Source organism: Sceloporus undulatus, chromosome 7, assembly GCF_019175285.1.
Source record: "Sceloporus undulatus isolate JIND9_A2432 ecotype Alabama chromosome 7, SceUnd_v1.1, whole genome shotgun sequence".
Lineage (NCBI taxonomy): Eukaryota > Metazoa > Chordata > Lepidosauria > Squamata > Phrynosomatidae > Sceloporus > Sceloporus undulatus.
Window position 1 is genome coordinate 36,453,855 of NC_056528.1, and position 21,122 is coordinate 36,474,976.

The 21,122-nt window shown below is 41.8% G+C and overlaps 1 protein-coding gene across 2 annotated transcripts in view; it reads left to right on the top strand.

Annotated features, from left to right (window-relative positions):
• Positions 1–20,989, top strand: part of PASD1 (PAS domain containing repressor 1) — a 47,324-nt gene extending 26,335 nt beyond the window's left edge. For both annotated transcript variants that reach the window (XM_042480495.1, XM_042480496.1), the window contains 11 exons: positions 1,152–1,258; positions 3,659–3,806; positions 4,841–4,922; positions 8,638–8,764; positions 12,787–12,896; positions 13,332–13,418; positions 14,052–14,210; positions 16,306–16,521; positions 17,115–17,332; positions 17,652–17,859; positions 18,877–20,989. In XM_042480495.1, the coding sequence (XP_042336429.1) occupies positions 1,152–1,258; positions 3,659–3,806; positions 4,841–4,922; positions 8,638–8,764; positions 12,787–12,896; positions 13,332–13,418; positions 14,052–14,210; positions 16,306–16,521; positions 17,115–17,332; positions 17,652–17,859; positions 18,877–19,047 (1,633 nt within the window). In that variant the 3' untranslated portion in view covers positions 19,048–20,989. The remainder of the gene's footprint in view (positions 1–1,151; positions 1,259–3,658; positions 3,807–4,840; positions 4,923–8,637; positions 8,765–12,786; positions 12,897–13,331; positions 13,419–14,051; positions 14,211–16,305; positions 16,522–17,114; positions 17,333–17,651; positions 17,860–18,876) is intronic.
• The last annotated feature ends 133 nt before the right edge of the window (positions 20,990–21,122 follow it).

Here is a 21,122-nt window from a genome sequence, read left to right on the forward strand (position 1 = left end):
CACCGGAAGCAGCAGATAGATGTTTTATGTCTTATGAGGAAGCCAATGTTCTGCTTGTTACTTACTTATACTGACCTGCTCATACTTATAAACAGAACGATTATGCAATATCCAGTGTGGATGTTTGTCTCCAGTGTTTGCCACCATTTGAAGATAATTACTTGACAATAGCAACCTTGGTATAATAATGATGCTCTGTTCACTTAAGGATTATGTCCATGTTTGCTGTGGCTAGCTGAGATCAAAGGAGGAGGGGAATCAAACCAGACAGATCTCAAATCTCAGGGGACTTTTTCCCCCAACTCCTAATCCTGAAAGTTCTGAAAGTTGCAGTCCAGAAAAGTAATGTTATTCATGCTCTGGATCCGCTGCTGTACCTTAAAATGCCATGATTTGTATAAATCAACATGTTAAGCTTCTACAGATGTTACATCACCTGCTAAAGTAGGTGTGGATAACCCATGGCATCCCAGATGTTGCTAGACTACATCTCCCATCATGCTTGGCCATTGGATATGCTGGCTGGGTATGATTAGAGTTGTAGTCCAGCACCTCTTCAAGGCACCAGTCTGGGGAAAGCTGTTTTAGTATTATGATATGTAAATACAGCCCTGGCTGTTCAGCTGGCAAATTAATTACACTGTCTTTATATGTTACATGTATGCATATTCCCTCCAACATTTCATAGATGAAAACTGGGATACATGTAATCAAGTAACCTCAGAACATGGTTAAGATGACTAAGTAATGAGGAAGAACATACAAACCAGGAGATGATGCAACAGTTTGCTTTTACCAGATCTTATTGGGAAGGGACAGATTCCATCCATCTTCTCTGTTCCCCTTGCTGAGTTTACTGAGGGTTGATGATGATGATGATGATGATGTTTATTATTATTATTATTTATATCCTGCCTTTTCTTCAGTTTGTGACTCAAACAAGAAGTTAAAAAATGCATTGTTAAAAATTCACAAGACACAAAAATTAAAACAAGTAAATTAGGTTTACACTTCTTTTTTTTTCTTTTTCTTTTGGCAAGGCCTAATAAACGCATATTAATAATCAATTTTCTGTGTTTTTTAAATATATATATATATTTCTAAAAGAACAGCACCAAATTTTGTACTCACTGCTTATTCTTTCCTTTCAGAGCCCCACCTATTATAGGATATTTGCCATTTGAGGTGCTTGGGACATCAGGTTACGACTATTATCACGCTGATGACCTGGAGCTTCTTGCTAGGTGCCATGAACACTGTAAGTGATTTTGCTCCTTGCTTGCATGGTGTAATTGTATTGCTCCTTTTCTTTATTTAAAAGGTTTGTGCAGATATCTATAGCCATGCAAAAACATTTATGAGAAACGGTTTCGCTTTACCCTTTGTCCTTTGTTCTAAACATCAGGCCGAAGTAGATATTTAAACATGCAGGTTTTGGGAAGGTAGATTATACAGGTGTGTCTGGGAAAGAGAAGAGCAGTAAGCAAAATAAACATGATCAGAACAGATATGGGGAGGAAATTATTTAGCTTTCGGATCCACCCCCCACTGTCCAAATCTGAAGAAAATTTTCTCTGCTGTTTGCAGCTGCTATTTAAATTGCTAGATGAGGAACTTTTCCTCAGAAGTGCAGCAAGGAAGGAAAGGATTAAATTAAGATTCCCATTAATTATTACCTTTCTTCTCTCTTTGACTGATGCAATCTGATGTTTAAAAAACTAGGATATTAGTATGAAAATGATATATATTATCATCCCTTTCATGAAAGGCTGCAGGTGCATTTTTGAACTTGCAGGGCTCAGTGGAGCTCTTTTCCCAACTCATTTTGGATGATGAAGGCTGTCTTACGAGTCATTTTGGAAGTCATTTTGGAAAGGATATTTGTCACAGGCGGAATAGTTGTCAGGACTTCAGCAAGTGAAAACAGACTTAAAAGAAATTCTCCTGCTGTTATTTGATTTTTGAAAAAAACCACATGTGCTCACTGAGTTGCAAAAAGAACATTTAACATTGCATCCGGTCTGACATTCAAGTTTCTTACAATACCTCTCTTCAACCTGTGGCTCTTGACCTAGCTCAGGAGGAATAAGGTGGGAGAACCGTATCATTATTATGAACATCTCCATAGAAGTGCATTATCCTGTGCTAGGCTGGCCTAGGATGAGATGTTCCTTCTTTTTTTATTTATCTCCTTCATCAGTGTCAGTTTGAGATTACACAAAGAAGCTCTCTCTCTCTCTCTCTCTCTTTCTCAGACCTTGTAACTAGGGCAACAAACCAAGGACCTGGGTATATTTGATTTGCATGGTAAACCTCCATTGAGATGGTGCCTGCCTTTTGCTGCAGGGCTGAAGTAACAAGAATTAAACTGATCTGTGCTGAAAAGCTCACCCTAACTCTTGGCAGAGCCCAGATTGCATGACCTGTTACACAGTGTGCTGGATGTTCTCATTAACCAGATTAAGAGGCATATTTAACTCACTGCCAACTTTTGTTGTTCGCTTCTCTTTTAGCTCTCCTTGGGCGGATCCAAATCCTGCCTCTCTCTCTCTCTATAAGTACAGAACTAACCAGGCTGTTGGCTTGCTTTTTGAGCAAAGAGGCCACTGTTTTTACAGGCACCGCTCTTATGTCTGTTGACAGCAGCTTAGTAGGCGAAACTGTCCCCAGGGAAAGGTCTGGTTGTTGAAGACATTGGACAATTTGGACAAGTTAACTTTTTTTGGACTTTGGCTCATTCCATGGAGCATATGTTGGAACATATGGGATCTACGCATATGTTTTCGTGTATACATGACAGGGAGAGTTAATGTCTTCTTGGATCAAAGATGGAAAAAACCTTGATGTGTCTAAGCCTGCGGACACACTGCAGAATTAATAAGGTTTGACACCACTTTGACTGTTATGGCTCCAACCTGTGGAATCCTGGGATTTGTAGTTTCTTGTAGAATCACAGCTGTGTTGACAGGGGAAACAAACACTACAGCTCCCAGAATCCTATAGACAGTAGGGACAGTAGCCACTGGGAGGTATAGCACAAACTTTCTTTCTTCTTTTGGGCTATACATATATTTATTTTGTATATATTAGTTAATTTATCCATCTCTGCTAAACACATAAACAAATTACCATAGATATCACCCCCCCAAAAAAAAAAACCAAATCTCACAATATACAAACATAACAAAATATCCCATAAGTATTTGTATCTAAATGAATCCAGAACACACCGAACACCCACATTAAACATAGACTTGACATCCTATTTTTTCAACATTGGACCACCTAGGTATCTTTCCACATAACTACCCAAATGTCATATCTACTTGCACCCTGAACGTGGAAGAATAAACCATCAATTTACAGATCAAGTCTCAAAACAAACAGGTGTTATATTTTATTTAACGTATAAACTGCAGGAAAGGTTGCAATTTTACAAATTTATCCACCGATTTCTGCCTCAAGCGGATAGTTAATTTATCCATTTGTGCTAAACTAAACGTCTTTATTATCCATTCTTCTATTGAGGGGATCTCCATGCTTTTCCATCTCTGAGCATATAGTGTCCTTGCCACTGTGATCATCTTTTCTTGTTGTTTAAAAGCAATAACTTTCAGGGCTCCAAGTGTTTAATACAATTGTTGTTGTTGTTATACAGTGATGCAGTTTGGAAAAGGGAAGTCTTGCTACTATAGATTTTTGACCAAAGGCCAGCAGTGGATATGGTTGCAAACACACTATTATATCACCTACCATCAGTGGAACTCCAAGCCTGAGTTTATTGTGTGCACCCACACTGTTGTTAGGTAAGAAAACCTACTGGGCTTCTGCTTCTGCTGCATTTCCACCATGATGCTATCTGCTGAGATCCCTGGCTCTGTGTATTGGCTCACTGACGTACTCAATTATATAAAAGAGAATTGAGGTTGGGAGGGAGTCACAGTGTTTTTATTATTCATTTCTCTTTGGCAGCTGAGGCAGAAGACTGGAAGCAGCATTGGCTGCCAGTATTACTATGTTCTGTTTTATTTTTCTCTCTGTAGCAGTTTCACGGTTACATACGGAAGAGTGAAGTCAGGTAGCAGCACAATTAGTGAGATTTTAAACATCGTCTTCTTTAAAACCAAATCTAAAACACTGTCATTGTCTTGAGCTGCACCTGCACTGCAGAAATAATGCAATTTGACAATTTTTTAAACTATTATGGCTTTGTGCTGTAAAATTCTGGGATTTGCAATTTGCTGTGGCATAAGAGCTCTCAGACATTGAAGGCTAAATATCTCACAAAACTGCAAATCCTAGAATTCCGTTGCATTGAGCCATGGCAGCTAAAGTGGTGTCAAACTGCTTTATTTCTGCTGTGTAAACTAGACCTTAGTCGCTTTATGATGGTTCTGTTCTCATTTAAAGCTAAATGAGCCACAGCAAACCTGAAGTTCTCATTTATCCCACGCTCCAAACTGCTTTTCTGGCACTGGGGCCACAAGGTATTTAGAAACTTTCACTTTAGTTTTAGACTTAATTGCGGCTTGCTATAATAGCCACATTTGGATAAACTGCAGTTAGTCTTACACAGTGGAAGCAAGCCACCTTCATACCAAAGGATATAAAGACAGCTGTTTTCCCACTTAGTGCAGTGGGAATAATAATTCCTTCTTAGTTGTTGTGAAGATAAAACGTTAGACAGAGAAGGAATCATGTACATCATCTGAGCTGTTTGGTAATACTAGCCTCAGCTAGAGAAATGGCAGTTTTGAGACAGCAAATAGAAATCAAAATAAAATGTGCATTTATTGTACTGAAAACTTTTTTGCCTTTTTCCTTTTCATTTTTTTTAAAGTTATGCTGAGGTTCGAGCTGAAAGAAGGAGAGATCTTGGCCTCGAAGAGTCATCTATTGAATTAGCATCTTCATCCCTGAAGGTACAGTGTGCTGTAAATTACTAATAAGAGATACTGGTTGCACAGTGCTTACAGTATTTGCACTGTGGCAAAATGCCATTTTGCAAAGAGGGGAATGGGACTCTGGAGGTTACATTTCATTTCTTGTATCTTAAGATTTCCAGGATTTTAATCTTAAGGCTTTTCAGTCATATAATAAGGATTTTTGTTACAAATCTGGCTGCATTTATAGGAAGTGGAATAGGTAATTGCATCTGTTTTTATGCTGTCAGCTCTGTTTTTCATGGTGTATCTGTCTGAACATCCTATATTCATAAAAGATATGGATGTGCTCTCTATCTGCACATATTTGTAAAGGTGCACAAATGTATTGTCAGGATGTGATAGCCCACATCTGATTTGGAAACAAACTGCATGTGTGAGTAGGGTGCAGTTTCCAGGATCAAAACCGTTGCCTGCAAAGTTTCTTTCCAGAATAGAGGACCAAGCATACTATTCTGACATTATATTTATATGATATTTTTCTTGCATTAATAAGTCAGGACCAATCCAGAACTATTAAGAGAGTACTGGTGTCACTTGACAGTCAACAGCGCATAAGAGGAAGGTGGCAGCAACTCCACAGGAATCAAACAAATGTGGTTATTTGAGTTTTCCAAAATTGCTTTAGAACAGGCTGCAGCTCATCTCAGGCTGCATCCGCACTTTAGAAATAATCTGGTTTGACACCACTTTAGCTGTCATGGCTCAAGGCTGTGAAATTCTGGGAACTGTAGTTTGTTGTGGCACCAGAGTTCTCTGACAGAGAAGGCTAAATGTCTCACAAAACTACATTTCCTAGAAAAGGCCACCACTGGCTGTCAAGAATCTATGATGCTTTTCATCATGAAACCTTTTAATATAATAGACTTCCAGATAGCACTGGGCAACAGCTTCCAGAATCCTTGGCCATTTTCCATGCTGGCTGTGGTTTCTGAGAACTTCTAGCCAACTTCAATTCATGGATAAGTTTAAGAACAACTATTTTAATATGTATTTTTCCAGAACTCAGCCTGGGATCTTCTACACATAGAGTTTGGAAAAGTAACTTTTTGGATTAAGCGTCCACGAATCTCTTGACCAGTAGGGTTATTGGCTTAGCTCTGCTTGTACTTGGCAAGTATTGCCTCCCAGCACACACACAAATTGCTAAGCTATAATACATGTATCCTTGCTACCCATATGTGAAAAATGTCTGGAAGCCAGCACACAGTAGTTGGGAAGCATTTCAGACAACTACATCTATGGGGCTTCTATGCTGACTCACCAGTTCTGGCCAGACAACAACTGGAATGATTTACTGATCTGTTTTCTCTCTGTATCAGTGCCGGGGTTTTAGAAGCTAGGCATAATGCTATCTGGGAATAGGCAGGACTGTGGCCATGACAACACTTTCCATTGCCTTTTAAAATAATCAATCTGGCATAGTCATGCCTGCCCAATTAATAGGGTCAGCTCAGTTAACATTTTAAAAATAAACCTTTGATGGTGTTTTAATAATGTGATGCAAAAGTGACATGATATAGTAACATATTTACAGCTTAACAACAACAACAACAACAACAACAACAACAAGTTAAAAATTTTTTTTATAGCTTCTCAAATCTGACTCTAGAAATTTGAACTTGAAATCTGGCTTTTGTGCAATCAGTGATAACATTCCTTGAGTTTATTTATTTGTAACCTTCAGAATAGACTCCAAAGATAGTTTTCTATGCTTTAACTATGAAGCCTAATTAGACTGGTAGGCACCAGGTGTTCAGAAAGAGATGGGTTTTGTAGACTTGATGGCATGGTAACTCATCATATCTTGGATCTTTATTGGCAATTTGTCCCACACTTCTAGTTCCAGCAACATTTTTGTTAGTGAAATCAATTTACATGGTCAATTGCACGTCATCAGGTGATGTGCTTGTATATTTAAGGTAGTCCTAATGGTGAACCTTTAATACTCCAGATGTTGTTGAACTACAGTCCCCATTATCTTCATCTTTGGCACTGGAATCCAACAATATGTGGAAGGCGAAGGCCACACATTCTTCTCCCTTAACCTGATTGTATAACTTATCCATATAATCAGAGGGTCAGACTATACCATACGTTTAGTATATATTCAGCACGTATTTAGAAGCAGTATGCCAAGACATGGTGAAAGACATCTGTTTGTCCTATCCCACATGCTTTTCTTCACTGCTGTATCTTGCATTTAGTGGTGCTTTGTTTTGTAATTGGCCTTTTGATGGTATGCAATAACTTAGATTGCTACTCTGTTTGCTGAGATGTTAATCTCCGAGGAGATCATATTGTTAAAGGGGAAGCATATTAATCTAAGGGAATAGTCATTTGCTTTAACATTTAGTTTGATCCAGTGAGGGAACTATAGGGATATATCTTCATGGATAGAGCATTTTTATACCTCTGGCACTCTGAAACATGGACTTTAGTTTACAAGCTGGCACATTTACTGGGGTCATTGTGAATGATTGGGCATCTGGATTTTTATTTGTATCACAGTAATCTATTTTCAATCCTTATTGAAAAGTTGGACCTCTCTTGTAGATATCACATTTTACATTTTCCCCATGCACTTGATTACAGGGGTAACATCTGCTAACTTTCATTTCAGTGTGAGATAACTAGAAAATGGACCAATGGTCATCGTATCTATATCCTATTCTAATTTGGGAACCACTCCTTAAGCAGATAATAAAATCTGGAAGCAATAGTCCCAATAAACCCATTTCTTTTTCCTTCCCCTCTTCTTATCCTTCCCCTTTTTTGTAATGAGTATCAGATTGGCCCTTTTTTTCTAGCCAGCTTGAATCATTTAGTTGCTGGGTGATTGGTTCATTCATTCATTCATTTTGCATTTCCAGTTGAAAGCCAATGAGCTGTGACATGTCTGGAGAAATTGAGCAGAAGGGAGCTAATTGTAAAGGCATGTTTCTATTTATTAATATAAATCTGTTGCTGAGCAGCATTGATGGGGAAGAGGAAAATGGGAGCAAAAGGACAGAGAGTCACCCTATTTTTAATGCATTTCAAAGAGCACTTGGGTTTCCGTCTTTCACCCACAGGAATGGGACAGAAAATTTGTCTGTGCTGCCCACTTCCTTGTATATTTTCATTTCTCATATCTAGAATCCCAATCATTCAGATTAAATAGAAAGCCATGGATTGCTAAAGAAAAGGAAGAATGCCAGTCAGATGAGGTCTTTAAACAGAGGCTGGATGTCCATCTGTCAGGGATGCTTTGATTTGGATTTCCTGCATGGCAGGGGGTTAGACAGGATGGCCCTTGCAGTCTCTTCCAACTCTATGATTCTATGATTCTATGTGAATTAATAATAAACTCCACTATAAATGAATTCCAGTGGCAATAGACAGATACATATGTAGATGCAGCAGTAAGTTATTCAGCTGACAGTCTGAGATCATGAAATCAACTTTTCTCCAGTCTCTGTTACAAGAGATGCTAGGAATAGATCTCTTGCTTGCTTGATGTATCCATTGGATATAGTTTTCTATAAGCATTTGTTCTAAAGAAGCTAATCTACCTTCTAGATCAAACAAATCACACTGTTTTTTGTTTCCATTGTGTGTGTGTGTATGTGTGTGTGTGTGGTTTTTTTTAAAGTGTGAGCTGGTTTTTGTAGTTGTCAATATAATACATTTGCCTTGGTTTCCTTCCTTTCAGAGTCATGGTAGTTACATCGATATCCGTCAGTGCGTCACCAACCAAGAAGCCAGTCGTGAAAGGGTGTCTGTGTCATCTCACAGTTCCCGCCGGTCCTCACACACAGCACTCTCTGACTCTGCATCAGGTATCATGTTGGACAGTCAACCAAAGGGACCTTTGGTTGTAGTTGGCGGATTGCTTAGAGTTTTATCAGTCCATTGAACCATTCTCTTTCCCTGATTTCCATTGCCATTCTCCACCATTTTAAATTCTCCAACTATAAGAGGATGGAGATGGGCAAAAGAATCCAGAGGGGGAACAGATGGACACTTTTTTTTAAATCATCCCTTTGCTGCTGTGATTATTTTGTTTTTTCTAAGGTCTAATTTGCATGGTAGATATACACTTGTCCCTCCATATTTGCTAGGGTTAGAGACACAAGACCCCTGTGAACATGGAAAAACCGCAAATAACAAAATCACCATGTTTCTTCCTGAGAGGACACCTTTCTAGGAATCTCTAAGTCCTCCAGTGCAACTCTGTGGTCAACATCCGACAGATGCACTGGAGGAGCTACAAATGCCTAGTAGAGTATGCTCTCTAGGGATCTCTAGGTCTTTCAGTGAACCTTTAGTTAAAGTTGACCATAGAGTTGCATTGGAGAACCTAGAGATTCCTAGAGAGAACATAAAATTCGCCAATATCAAAGCTGCAAATATGGGGGGGATGAGTGTAATGCAGTTTGACATCACTTTAACTGCCATGGCTCAATGCTATGGAGTTATGGATTTGTAATTTTGCATGCTATTTAGACCTCTCCATCCGAGAGCTCTGGTGCCGCAACAAACTACAAATCCCAGGATTGCACAGCACTGAACCATGGTAGTTAAATCAGTGTCAAACTGCATCATTTCTGCAGTGCAGATTAGACCTGAGTGGGATAGATAATTCATCAAAGAGAAGTTCAATAATGGCCACTAGCTATGTATCTTAAATTGCGCTTCATGTTCAGAGACAGTGGGTACATCAATATCTGGTGCTGGAGAGAGGACAATGGTCATGCTTTCCTTGTAGAAACAAGATATAGGTATTCCTCAGTTAACAAAGTAGATGAGTCCCTGGGCATTACTTCTTTAACAGAAAATTTGGTACCAGTGACAGAAATAAACTGGAAAGAATAGGGATAGTTTCTTTTACCAGAACGAAGAACAGTTCAGCATGTTTCAGCAAAGTTTTTATTCAAAACTGACACTATGCACCTAGGAAATGAAGCAACCAGGTCAGGTAAGCCTTGCATAAATAAAAACCTTTTAAACAGTGTAGAGACCACTTGGAGACTTCATCCAAAATGTATTCAGGATTGACTTTTTCTCTCACCAGCCTCCACTTAGGCTGGTGCCCAAACTTATAGATTTATGCTGCAGGGTAGATGGTGAGGCAAGCTTATCTTCTCCCCTCTTTTCTCTCTGTTTTGCTTTGTATACGTGTTCAGGGAGGAATTTTGATGGCAACTGCTCTTTACTTTGCCTGCTAAAGGCAGACACACACAGTTGCAGTAGTGCACCTGCTCCAGCCTGATGCAGAAAGTCTGTGTTTCTCCAGTCCTCCTTCAGCAACCTCTCAATACTAAGGCTGTCAAAAAGCTCCCATGTAAACAGAGGACAAGGGGGGGGGGGGGGAAAGGCAGGCTTGTGCACTTGTAAAAAGGAGCATTTTTGTCAGAGGCTTTGTTAATTTAAACACTCCTGTCTTGGCTTGAAAGAATCCTAGGTCCAATCCAGCAAGACATTTTTCCCTCCTCCTCCTTATATCATGAAGCAGTTGCCAACCATTTTGTGCTTAGCCTCTGATACCAGTTTAATCACAAAGTCATGTGCATGGTTTTTGCAATGGGGGCAGGTGAAGATAAATTCAGCAGCTTATGAAGTGTTGCATGCCTCAGCCTTGCATATTCTGCACATGTTGTGTCCCCATTGTAATGGAAGCGGATTGCTAGATTGGGGTAATCCTTAGCTCAGCACTCCTGCGAGTCTTGATTCAGTAGCAGACGGAGACAAGCTGTCCCCTTTCTGCATAATATGCTCAGAGGGAGGGTGTGAGGGAACACGCCTTACCGAAAAGGCTTTTAGTAGTGTGCGCCACTACTGATCTCTTTTAAAAGGATATGTTTTGAATGGTTTTAGTTCTATAGATAGGTTAATTACCTTTAACAGGAACTTTCAGCTATCCTTTGCCTATATGATTTTATCTGGAACTGCTTAAATTTTTTGTAAGCCAATTTGACTCCAAGTACTGGAAAGAAGTCGGGATATAAAATCTTCTTTGTCATCATTTTCATCACCATCTTGGATTAACTTTCTAAAACACAGTCTTTTCTAAAACACCATCTTTTCATGATCCTGCTTGAAAACATAGGCCAAGATCCTCTTCACTGATAGCAAAATATACAGTTGCATCAGCATGACCATGCTGGACTTAATGCTGGACTGGATGGTTTTGGACTGCACTATTGCACAGTTTTGCAGGGCCAGCAATACCCCCCATTGTTTACGGACAAGTGGTTATGCCACTTGCACAGTCCTGAGTGGGACATCTTACTTGCACAACCTCCCAGAAAGTGAAACCAGTGGTGTGACTATATTTATACCAGTGACATAGCTGTGCCAATCTGGAATATCAGAATGCCAAGGGATCTTGTAACACCATTGAGACTAACTGAGCAAAATAAGTTGTAGCATCAGCATTTGTAGGCTAGGTCTACTTCCAGTTTAAGTCAATGGCTGGATCTTCCCCATGTTAACTGGTTTTCAGTTTGTGTGTATGTGTGCAAAAATCATGTGTGTCTATAAGGAGCCTCAGAAGCTACAAGTGTATGTTGTTTAAATACCAATTGGTCTGGTTCTGCACCTTGAACCAATATTAACATTCTTCATAAACATTTTTTCCCCTCCTGGGAGAAGTTGTTGATTCTTCGTTTCTGAATATGCTCAGAAATTGTTATACATGCTGCGTCTCTCGTTGGACCTTATCACACGTGGGGGGGGGGGGTTGCAGCTCAGATCCGCAGTCACTCCTGTTCTAGCAGTGCAAAGTGTGATGTTTTTTCACACCAGATCCAGAGTCACTCCTGTCTAGCAATGCGAATTAAGGTTAAAACGTGATGTTTTACCACACCTGGTTGCCTTTCTGTTGCCCTTCCGAATTGAGGGGGAAGCGAAGTCAGTTCTATTCCAAGCAAGTCACATGATGCGGATTCAAGCAAAGTGGAGTGAGTGCACATTGTATTACCACACCAGAGGGTTCAACGATTCGAATCGGCACCCGTGCACATGCTCATTGGGGCTCTGGACGCTGCCCTCCTTCCCTGCCCCCTCCTTAGCTGTCATCCTTCATGGGATGAAGAAGCAGTCAGGGGATGATGGGATAGCTCGCTGGGGGTCCCTGGGGCCAGGATCGGGATGCAGAAGAAGACAGGGGATGATGGGATAGGTCGCTGGGGGTTGCTGGGGCCAGGGTTGGGATGCAGGAGAAGGCAGGGGATGATGGGATAGCTCGCTGGGGGTCCCTGGGGCCAGGATCAGGATGCAGGAGAAGGCAGGGGATGATGGGATAGCTCGCTGGGGCCAGGATTGGGATGCAGGAGAAGGCAGGGGGTGATGGGATAGGTCACTGGGGGTTTCTGGGACCAGTATTGGGATGCAGGAGAAGGCAGGGGATGATGGGATAGCTCGCTGGGGTTGCTGGGGCCAGGATTGGGATGCAGGAGAAGGCAGAGGATGATGGAAATGATGGGATGGGTTGCAGGGTGGCAGAGGAGGAGAGATTGCATGAAGGAGGAGGAGGGGGATGACGGAGCAGGACTCAGGGGGTCGTTTTACACACCAGACCAATTCAAAGTGCAATCGAAGTGAGCCTGGAAGCGAATTCTGTGAAGTTACTTTTTTTCTGGTTTTACCAAAATGAGGGGTCACTTTGGAATACTGCGGAAGCACTTTGCAAGGAGCTCCCATAGAAAGGAATGGCATCTGATAACACATTCATGTTACAATGTGAATGCGCATTGTTGGAAATGCAGTCACGTCGGAACTGAGCTGGAAAATCCCCAAAAAGCTCCGTGTGATATACTCCGTCGTTGGCACTTTCCTCACAGTTGCTTCTCTTCTGCAGCCACATCATCAATACGACACACCGATGCCAGCACCCCTACTAGACAATCGTTGCCAATGGGACAGTCAGAAAAGGCACCTCTAAGGCTTGGCTCCAGTAGCAGCACACCGGTAAGCATTGGTGACCCCCCTAAAGCACCATGGCAGGGGCAGGCAGGCTGGGGATTCACACCAATAAAGGGAAGTCTTCAGGATGCATACTGTTATCATTGATGCTTTGATACTGTTCTTATGGAGGTGGTAAAAGCTGTTTTATGACACTGCAGCCGGACTTTCCTATGACTGAATACTGCTGTTCAGCACAGTTCCCAAAGACAGAAAAGTACCATGCCAAGGAAAACCATTCACCTTGAGATGTTAAGTTTTAAGATGGAGATAAGTTTTTCAGTCATGTAAGCCAAACACTTGCAGACTGAATCAGTGCAGTAAGGACTAAGCCTTTGGTAACAAGGAAATATCCCAAGCACATATTGCAGAGGAAGTGAGACAACTGTATTCCTCCTTGTATTAGATATATTATGCAATCTCTCTTCCTTTCTTTCACAGGGTATAACAACACCCCAAACACCCACTGATCATCTCACACAGCATCATATGGCACAGCCCACTGTTCCTGCACAGCAGGGAGTTATGGTAGGTCACCCATAATGCAAACCACTTCTACATCTGCACTGAATGGCAGCAGGATAGAAAGTTTGCTAAAGGCCTAAATTGACATTACAGGAGACACAAATTTTCCTTCTTTAGGATAATGGCTAGTTTGCACAAAGTGTGATGTGACTGCATGTTACACCTTCTCTTTCTCTTGTATTTTCCTTGCACCTATCTCAGATCAATGACTTCTAGCAACAGGGGAATAGTTGATATGATTTCAAGCACCCACTAAATTGGGATCTTAACAGGAAAAGAGGGGAATGCATACACAGAATAGTGGCAGAGATTATAAATGTTATTTTTGGACTACAGATCCCACCATCCCTTGATAGCATAGCCAGTTGCCATGGTGTCTAGGAGATTCTGTGCGCCTAGTTACTCCAAAACAAGTAACTTAGGGGGGTTGGTTCTGTCTCATAAGGGCCATCTGGTGCCCTATAGAATAATCTTCATATGGTCAGTTTTAGGCATAGCTGACTTTGAAAATAGTAATTAGATATTAATAAATGGATGTGTCCCATGTGTCAAAAAGCCTCAGTTTCTCCAAAGTCATTGACAGGAATGGGATGGCAAAAGGCCTGGCTCAGTAACGTGTCTCTTCTGTGGTTCTAGCCGGTGTATCACTTTCCAGCTCAGATGGGGATGATGCATCAGCTGAAGGAACAGCTGGAGGAAAGGACGCGCATCTTGCAGGCTGACATCAAGACACAGCAAGAGGAACTGCATGTGATCAAGGAGCAACTCCAGCTGGTACAAGACTCCAATCTGCAGGTATCTCTATAGGGCTAAACCAACCCCATGCCATCGAACTACATCTCATGATCACTCAGTGTTGCAGTTCAGATTCAAACATGACAACAGGCAGACCAGGCTGTCTGTCTAGTGCAATGTTATCAGTACTGACTGACATCTTTCCCTGCTGTCAGACACAAGGATTTTTTCCCCAGCCCTTTCTAGAGATGAACATGGGGACTCCTGGATGCAAAACATGCATTCTGCAACCAATCTGTGACCCAACACATCCGATAGGAATGTAGGCAGATGCCTTATACTGAGTCAGATACTCCTCTAATGCTGAATTTAATCCTTGACTCAAAGGATTGCTCAAAGGCTGACATCTGGTGGCACCTCTGGCTATTGCTCCATTTATGAAATAGGATTTGTAAATTGCATATCCTTTGGCTGTTCCAGACCAGCCTAAAGAAGTGTGAACTCTTGCACTTTGTTGTTTTGTTGTGTGCTTTCAAGTCATTTCCAACATATGAGTCCCAGTCCTGGGAAATGAGCGGGAGATAGATAGATAGATAGATAGATGATTACTCTAAGGCAAACCTATCAGGGGATTTTCTTAGCAAAATTTGTTCAGCTTTGCCATTGCCTTCCTCTGAGGCTGAGAGAGTGTACCTTGCCCAACCAGTAGGTTTCCATAGCTAAGTGAGGATTTGAACTCTGGTCTCCAAAATCATAGTGTAAGTACACTCCATTGACTCCATGGATCCTTCATTTCTTGCTTGTGAAACAACTCATTCCTTGTCAGTCAGCTTTTTCTTGTTATTTTTTAGAGCTGTTTGTTGTGGAGATAGCAGTTTCTTGTATTCTGACTAGAAAGTGATGGTTTCCTTTTTTTTAAATGGCTGCTGATGCTGGGGTGTGTTCCTTTTTCAAAATGTATTTTTGTTACTTTTCTTGGTCATAGAGGATTACTAACATAATGAAATAGTTCTTCAATGTTTCACTGATGCACTATGATGTTAGAATGCTAAATAAATAAATGAAAGGATGAAAGAAGGGTCTTTCCCAACCTTCAGCTTGAAACCATCCAGAATGCAAACAACACAGCTTGCCTCACAGTACACATCATTGTGGGAAATTCAGTGTGAACCGCAGCAATAGATGTGCATGTTTTTGATCCATTATTTTTTAATCCAACATTTATTTATTTATTTGTTGTTGTTGCTGTGTGCCTCCAAATAATTTTTGATTTATGGCAAACCTAAGGTGAATCTATCATAAGGTTTTCTTGGCAAGTTTGTGCAGAGGGCGTTTTCCATTGCCTTCCCCTGACATGAAGGCATGCATCACACACACAGCGAACCTATCACAGGGGTTTCTTGACAAGTTTCTTCAGAGGCGGTTTGCTATTGCTATTCTCTGAGGCTGAGAGTGTGTAGCCCAGTGGGTTTTCATGACCAAGTGGGGGTAAGTGCCTCACCTAGTCCCAAATCCAGTACCACAAACCTCAAGATTCCATAGGATAGGTAAGGAAAGGTAAGATTCTATAGGATATAGGTAAGGATAGGTAAATGTAGTCCCTTGACATGAATGTCTAGTCATAACCGACTGTAGGAGTGATGCTCATCTCCGTTACTAAGACAAAGAGCCAGCATGGTCTGAAAACTACTCCGGTAGTTATGTGGCCAGCATGACTGCACCAAACACTGTTACCTTCCCACCAAAGTAGTACCTATATATCTACTTGCATTTGCCTGCTTTCGAACTGCTAGGCTGGCAGAAGCTGGACCAGTGACAGGAGCTCACCCCATCATGCGGCAGTCGGACCTTGAACTGCCAACCTTCTGATCTTCCGATTGTCAGAATTGGCATCTTAACCACTAAGCCACTGCATAGACCCATGGCAATTAAAATGGTATCAAACTGCTATAACAGCATAGTGCATATGCACTCTAAATCTACTTGGATTTTAAAAGCCAGCTTCTGCAAGCAGTGCCCATGTGCACATGTATGTTTTGCTAAATGTCATAATGACTAACATTATAAATTGTTGTGTTTGAAAGTAAATTTCCCAGGCTTTGACTAAAGCCCCATGTTGCTTTCCATGCCCCTTTATCTTTTTTCTCTCTGACAGATGTTAATGCAACAGCCTATGCCCATGGTCTTCAATAGCGTACCACATCAGAGCCCCAGAAGGCCTTCCCAGCAACAGGCAACAACATCAGGGAACAGACCAGCCACTTCGAAGAAATCCCAGCAACAAGGCCTAGTGGGATCAAAGCAATTCTGTGGCACACACTTGGCCTCTCCTCAGCAATTCCTCAGGGAACCCTGTGTCACATCACCCCAGGTAGCGATATGTTGTGGTTGTTGAGTCCCTTCAAGTTGCTTCCAACTTATAGTGACCCTAAGATGGAACACACTCCCTCAGCGTGTGGTGCAGTCTGCTTCTTTGGAAGTCTTTAAACAGAGTCTGGATGGCCATCTGTCAAAGATGCTTTGATTCTTAGTTCCTGCATGGCAGGGGGTTGGACTGGATGGCCTTTGGGATCTTTTCCAACTCTGTGATTCAATGGCTGCTTCCAACTTCTGGAACTGCCTTTTGCAGGAGGCTATGGTGGCCCCCTCCCTGCTTTCCTTTCCCTGGCAGGCAAAGACATTTTTATTCATGCAGGCTTTTAATGAATAATCATGTCAGGGAAGATTGTATATGGCAGGGTGTGTGTGTTTTAGTTATGTTTTAAACTTTTGTACAATTATAAATTCGATGCTGTGTTTTTTGCTAGTTGATTTTAATTGTTTTTTAAATTTTTTATTGTAAAGTTTCCAAATGGTTTTATTTGTGAGTCTGTTTCTGGGAGAAATGCAGCATAGAAATAAATAAATAAATAAATAGCAACTTTCCAAGCTCCGATTATAACACCAGTGTGTGCACATTTTCAGGTGCAGCAGCAGCAACAACAGCAGCAGCAAAAGCATGCCATGAGAGGTAACCAAGTCCAGCAGGCTTGTTTGCCCATGCAGATGAGCATTTCGATGCCCCTGTACAACAACCCCATGGTCTTCTCTCAAACGCACCCGATCACTGTGTCTGCTCCGATGCCAGCTGAACTTGGCGAAAGGCAACAGCTGCCAAATTACAACCAAGATCAGAGTTTAAGGTATGGATAATTGAGAGGGTGGACAGCTACCTGCTGGGTTGCTTTTGCTGCGGGTCCTGCATAATATAATTTTATTTATTTATAATTTATTTATATTCCACCTTTTCCCAGTTTTGCAGTTTGGCAGTCCGGGGAGGAACAACGGCATGGAAAATTAGCCCAGTTGTTCTCAATTGTCCAGCCACCACTCTGTTACTCAAACTTTTAGTTACAGCCAAGTGTAAGACTAAACAGGAAACCATTTGCGTTCCATATAGATTCCAGTGCCACCTTCCTTTCCATGTAGAAAACTAGAAGTTTCAATCCTTCTACTTTGCAGGTTTGCTCAAGAACAGCAGGGTCTGCCTCCTGCAGTACAGATGCAGCCAATCACGTGCACCACTATCCGTGCCCCTACTCCGTCACCAATTTTCACCCCTTCGGTGATGATTCCACACAGCAGCATTGGTGCACAGCAAAGCCATCCTCCCAGCACCCTCCACCAGTGGCAGCCACAGCAGGTTCAACAGCATCACCTCTATCTTCAGGTAGTAATGCTTTCAGTGAGGTTGTTTAAGATAGCAGCTTCAGTGGAGGGAAAAGTGGCTGCTCATTGTTTTGGGGGCCCATCTTGCAGACTATGTCTTCCATCTGAATGTTGGAGAATTTCTGGAGAGGTATTTTCTCTCTCTCTTACCACTCTTAGTGGTACATTTGGTGGGGATGCAAGGGAGTGCATTCTTGGTGGATGCTTATTGATTTTGTGGCACATTTGGTGGACTATGTCTTCCATGTAAACATACTAAATGTCAGAATTTCTGGAGAGGTGTTTTCTTTCTCTACTTCTCTCAGTGGCTCATTTGGCGGAGATGAAAGGAGAGCCTTCTTGGTGTCTGCTCATTACTTTTTGTGGCCCATCTGGTGGACTGTGGTCCAAAACACACTGCAGAAATAATCCAGGTTGAGACTGCTTTAACTGCCCTGGCTCAGTGCTAGAGAATCCTGGGGAAGGCTAAACTAGTTACAAAACTACAGTTCCCCAAATTCCCTAGCATTGAGCCAGGGCAGTTAAAGCAGTCTCAAACTGGATTATTTCTGCAGTGTTTTTTGGATCCATGTCTTCCATATGAACATACTGGATGTGTGAGAATTTCTGGATACTTACGTTTACAACTGTGGCACTATTACCAGAATTGCAAATGCCCCCTCAAATGTACCTTAACAGCCAGCAGCTGCACCAAGTGACAGTGGTCTGTTGTGTTGAGGATCGGAGCAGAGCAGGGTGACAATTTCACACACCCCCTCTTGCCTGTGTTTTGGGAGGGATGGAACCAGCAGAACAGACGCCTATCACTCTGTGTGCTGCATGCTGGCTGTTAAGGTGGGTTTGGGGAGTCAGGTCCGGAGGAGTAACAAGTAACAGGCACAGAATACTCTTTACAAGTAGCTTTGTAAGCGGTGCTATTGTTGTTAAGGTGTGTATGGGGGCAAAGTCAGAAAAGATACGTTTGTGGATGGCTGCTTGAACCTGGCTCTTTGAAGCAAACTCTTTGATTCTTCTGCAGATGCATGGTGCGGCCGACCAGGGCCAGAACCAGCGCCTCTTCCAGCAATCACACCTCCCACAACAGAGTGCTGCCATGGGTTATTTCCACCATCCGCAGCAGCCCCAGAGCCGCCACTTGCAAGGCCAGCCCTGCGGTTTACAAGACCTGCCGGAGATGCAACTGCCTTGAGGCCTAAAAGGCTGGAGAGATGGTGGTAGAAAACTTGGGATGTGCCTGGAGGCGTGTGTTCGTGCAGCAGCCATGCTTGGAGCAGAGGTGAGACATGGCGGGCAAGCACAGAATGGAGGGGAGTTCTGTCCTGTATGTCTAGAGGGGGCACGGCTTCCCCTCCAAGGAGTTGGGAAAGGAAAGGCCCTCTCAAGAGGAGAGAGAGAGAGAGAGAGAGAGAGAGAGTGTGGCAGTCAGTGATTCTTGGAAGAACTCACCTGGGCAGCATTGTTTGAGTTGAACAGGATCAGAAAGCCACACCTGGCATTGTGAACTACATCAGCTGTATAGAATATCCCATCTATACTCTGCATCTAGGAACAGAGGAGAAGGCACTTAAGTCAGAAGCAAGATTGTTTTACAGAAGTTTCCATATTGCCAGAATCTGGCAGATACAATTCCCAACTCGTCTGACCTAGGAAAAAGAAAGAAGAAACTCATTTTGCTCAAGTGGGGTGGGGAAAATAACCATTTGCAGAAGAGCAGAGTCCTTGGCACGGTCACTTTCCCATGCTGCAAAGCCATATATTTTAATATGGTAAGTGGATTTCAGCTTGCAGGCTGTTTAATAGTCATGTTTACATGCGGATGAATTTTGGAACAGAAGCTGCATAAGTGTGCAGGAAGCAGCCTAGACTTTCCCCCATGGACTTTTTTTTTTAAAAAAACCTTTGCAAACTTCACTGTGAACTACTCTGAACACAGACTGAGATACAACCATCTACAAGTTAACATCTTTTTCTTCTCTTTCTTTTGCTACTGTGTGTTATGTATGTAGTAGACTTTATTTTGATCTAGTAGTTCACATGTGGGTTACTGAACATATTCCTCCACTTTCCCCCATACCCACAAATTTTCCTGTCAATTCCCATCATTTCTTTTTTGGAGAACAGGGGAATGCTGCTACTGTTTATGACACCACTCTTGCCTGAATTTCTTCTTTTTGCACCAGCTCCTTTCACATTTAGAATTATGGTCCTGTACAAAGGTTTCTCCTATTTTTGTTACAAAATTCAGATATAAACCTATCTCTCTCTACTCCCCACTTAAGCCAAATATACATAGATTTTTAAAGAGGTGCAGGAACCTTCCCTTCCTTTTTTCCTCCCTATTTCTCTCCATGAATCTTTCTGTGGGGAATTTATCATGGCACCCAAAGACGAATGCAAACTTTGTGGTTTTGCTACTTGGTGTGTTAGCATTTGGCAGTGTGGAGATTTCTATTTAATGAAGACACCTGCAATGTTCCAAGGCAGTAGTGTTAGCAATAAATTGTATTTTTGTAAATTGTCACTTTAACTGTGTTTATATATTTATATTTTTTTTAAAGAAAAGGTTTTATCCCTCTGTGGGTGTGTGTTACCAAAGCGGCCCCTACTGTCTTGTGTGTTTCCAAAGGAAAATGAATAGTTAGGGGCATTTCTGTGTATGTTACGTTCTTAAAATGTAATAGTGCTGGGCTTGTACATTTAAGAAAAACCTATGCTCATAGGGCAACTTTCACCAATACTTCTTCAGTGGGAATAAGAAAAGTGGGGGAGTCTGGATTACAAAAAGAAAGTAGACATCCATTGCTGGTTGTTAGGAAAAGGTCCTTTTGTTCTAGGCATGATGTAGTTTCCAGCCCAGCATTGGAAGAGTTTCATTTTAGTAAAAAAATCCAGGACTTAAATTCAATTTAAGAAGTTCAAGCTTAAGGAAGAGCAGTGCTCAAAAGTGTAGCTTATTTGGGCACATAATTCTGTACAAGGGTTGTTTTCTCCCTTTACTTAGCAGCATTGTCATTCCTCAGCTACTGATGCACTTGCATGTTGAGGACTTGGTGTGAACAACCAAGTCTCTTCTGTGAAATCAAAGGCTTTTACGGCTGGCATCCATTGTTTTTTGGTGAGTTTTTGGGCAATGTGGCCATGTTCTAGAAGAGTTTCTTCCTGATGTTTTGCCAGCATCTGTGGCTGGCATCCTCAGAGAATGAAGATGCTAGCCACAGATGCTGGCAAAACGTCAGGAATAAACTCTTCTAGAACATGGCCACA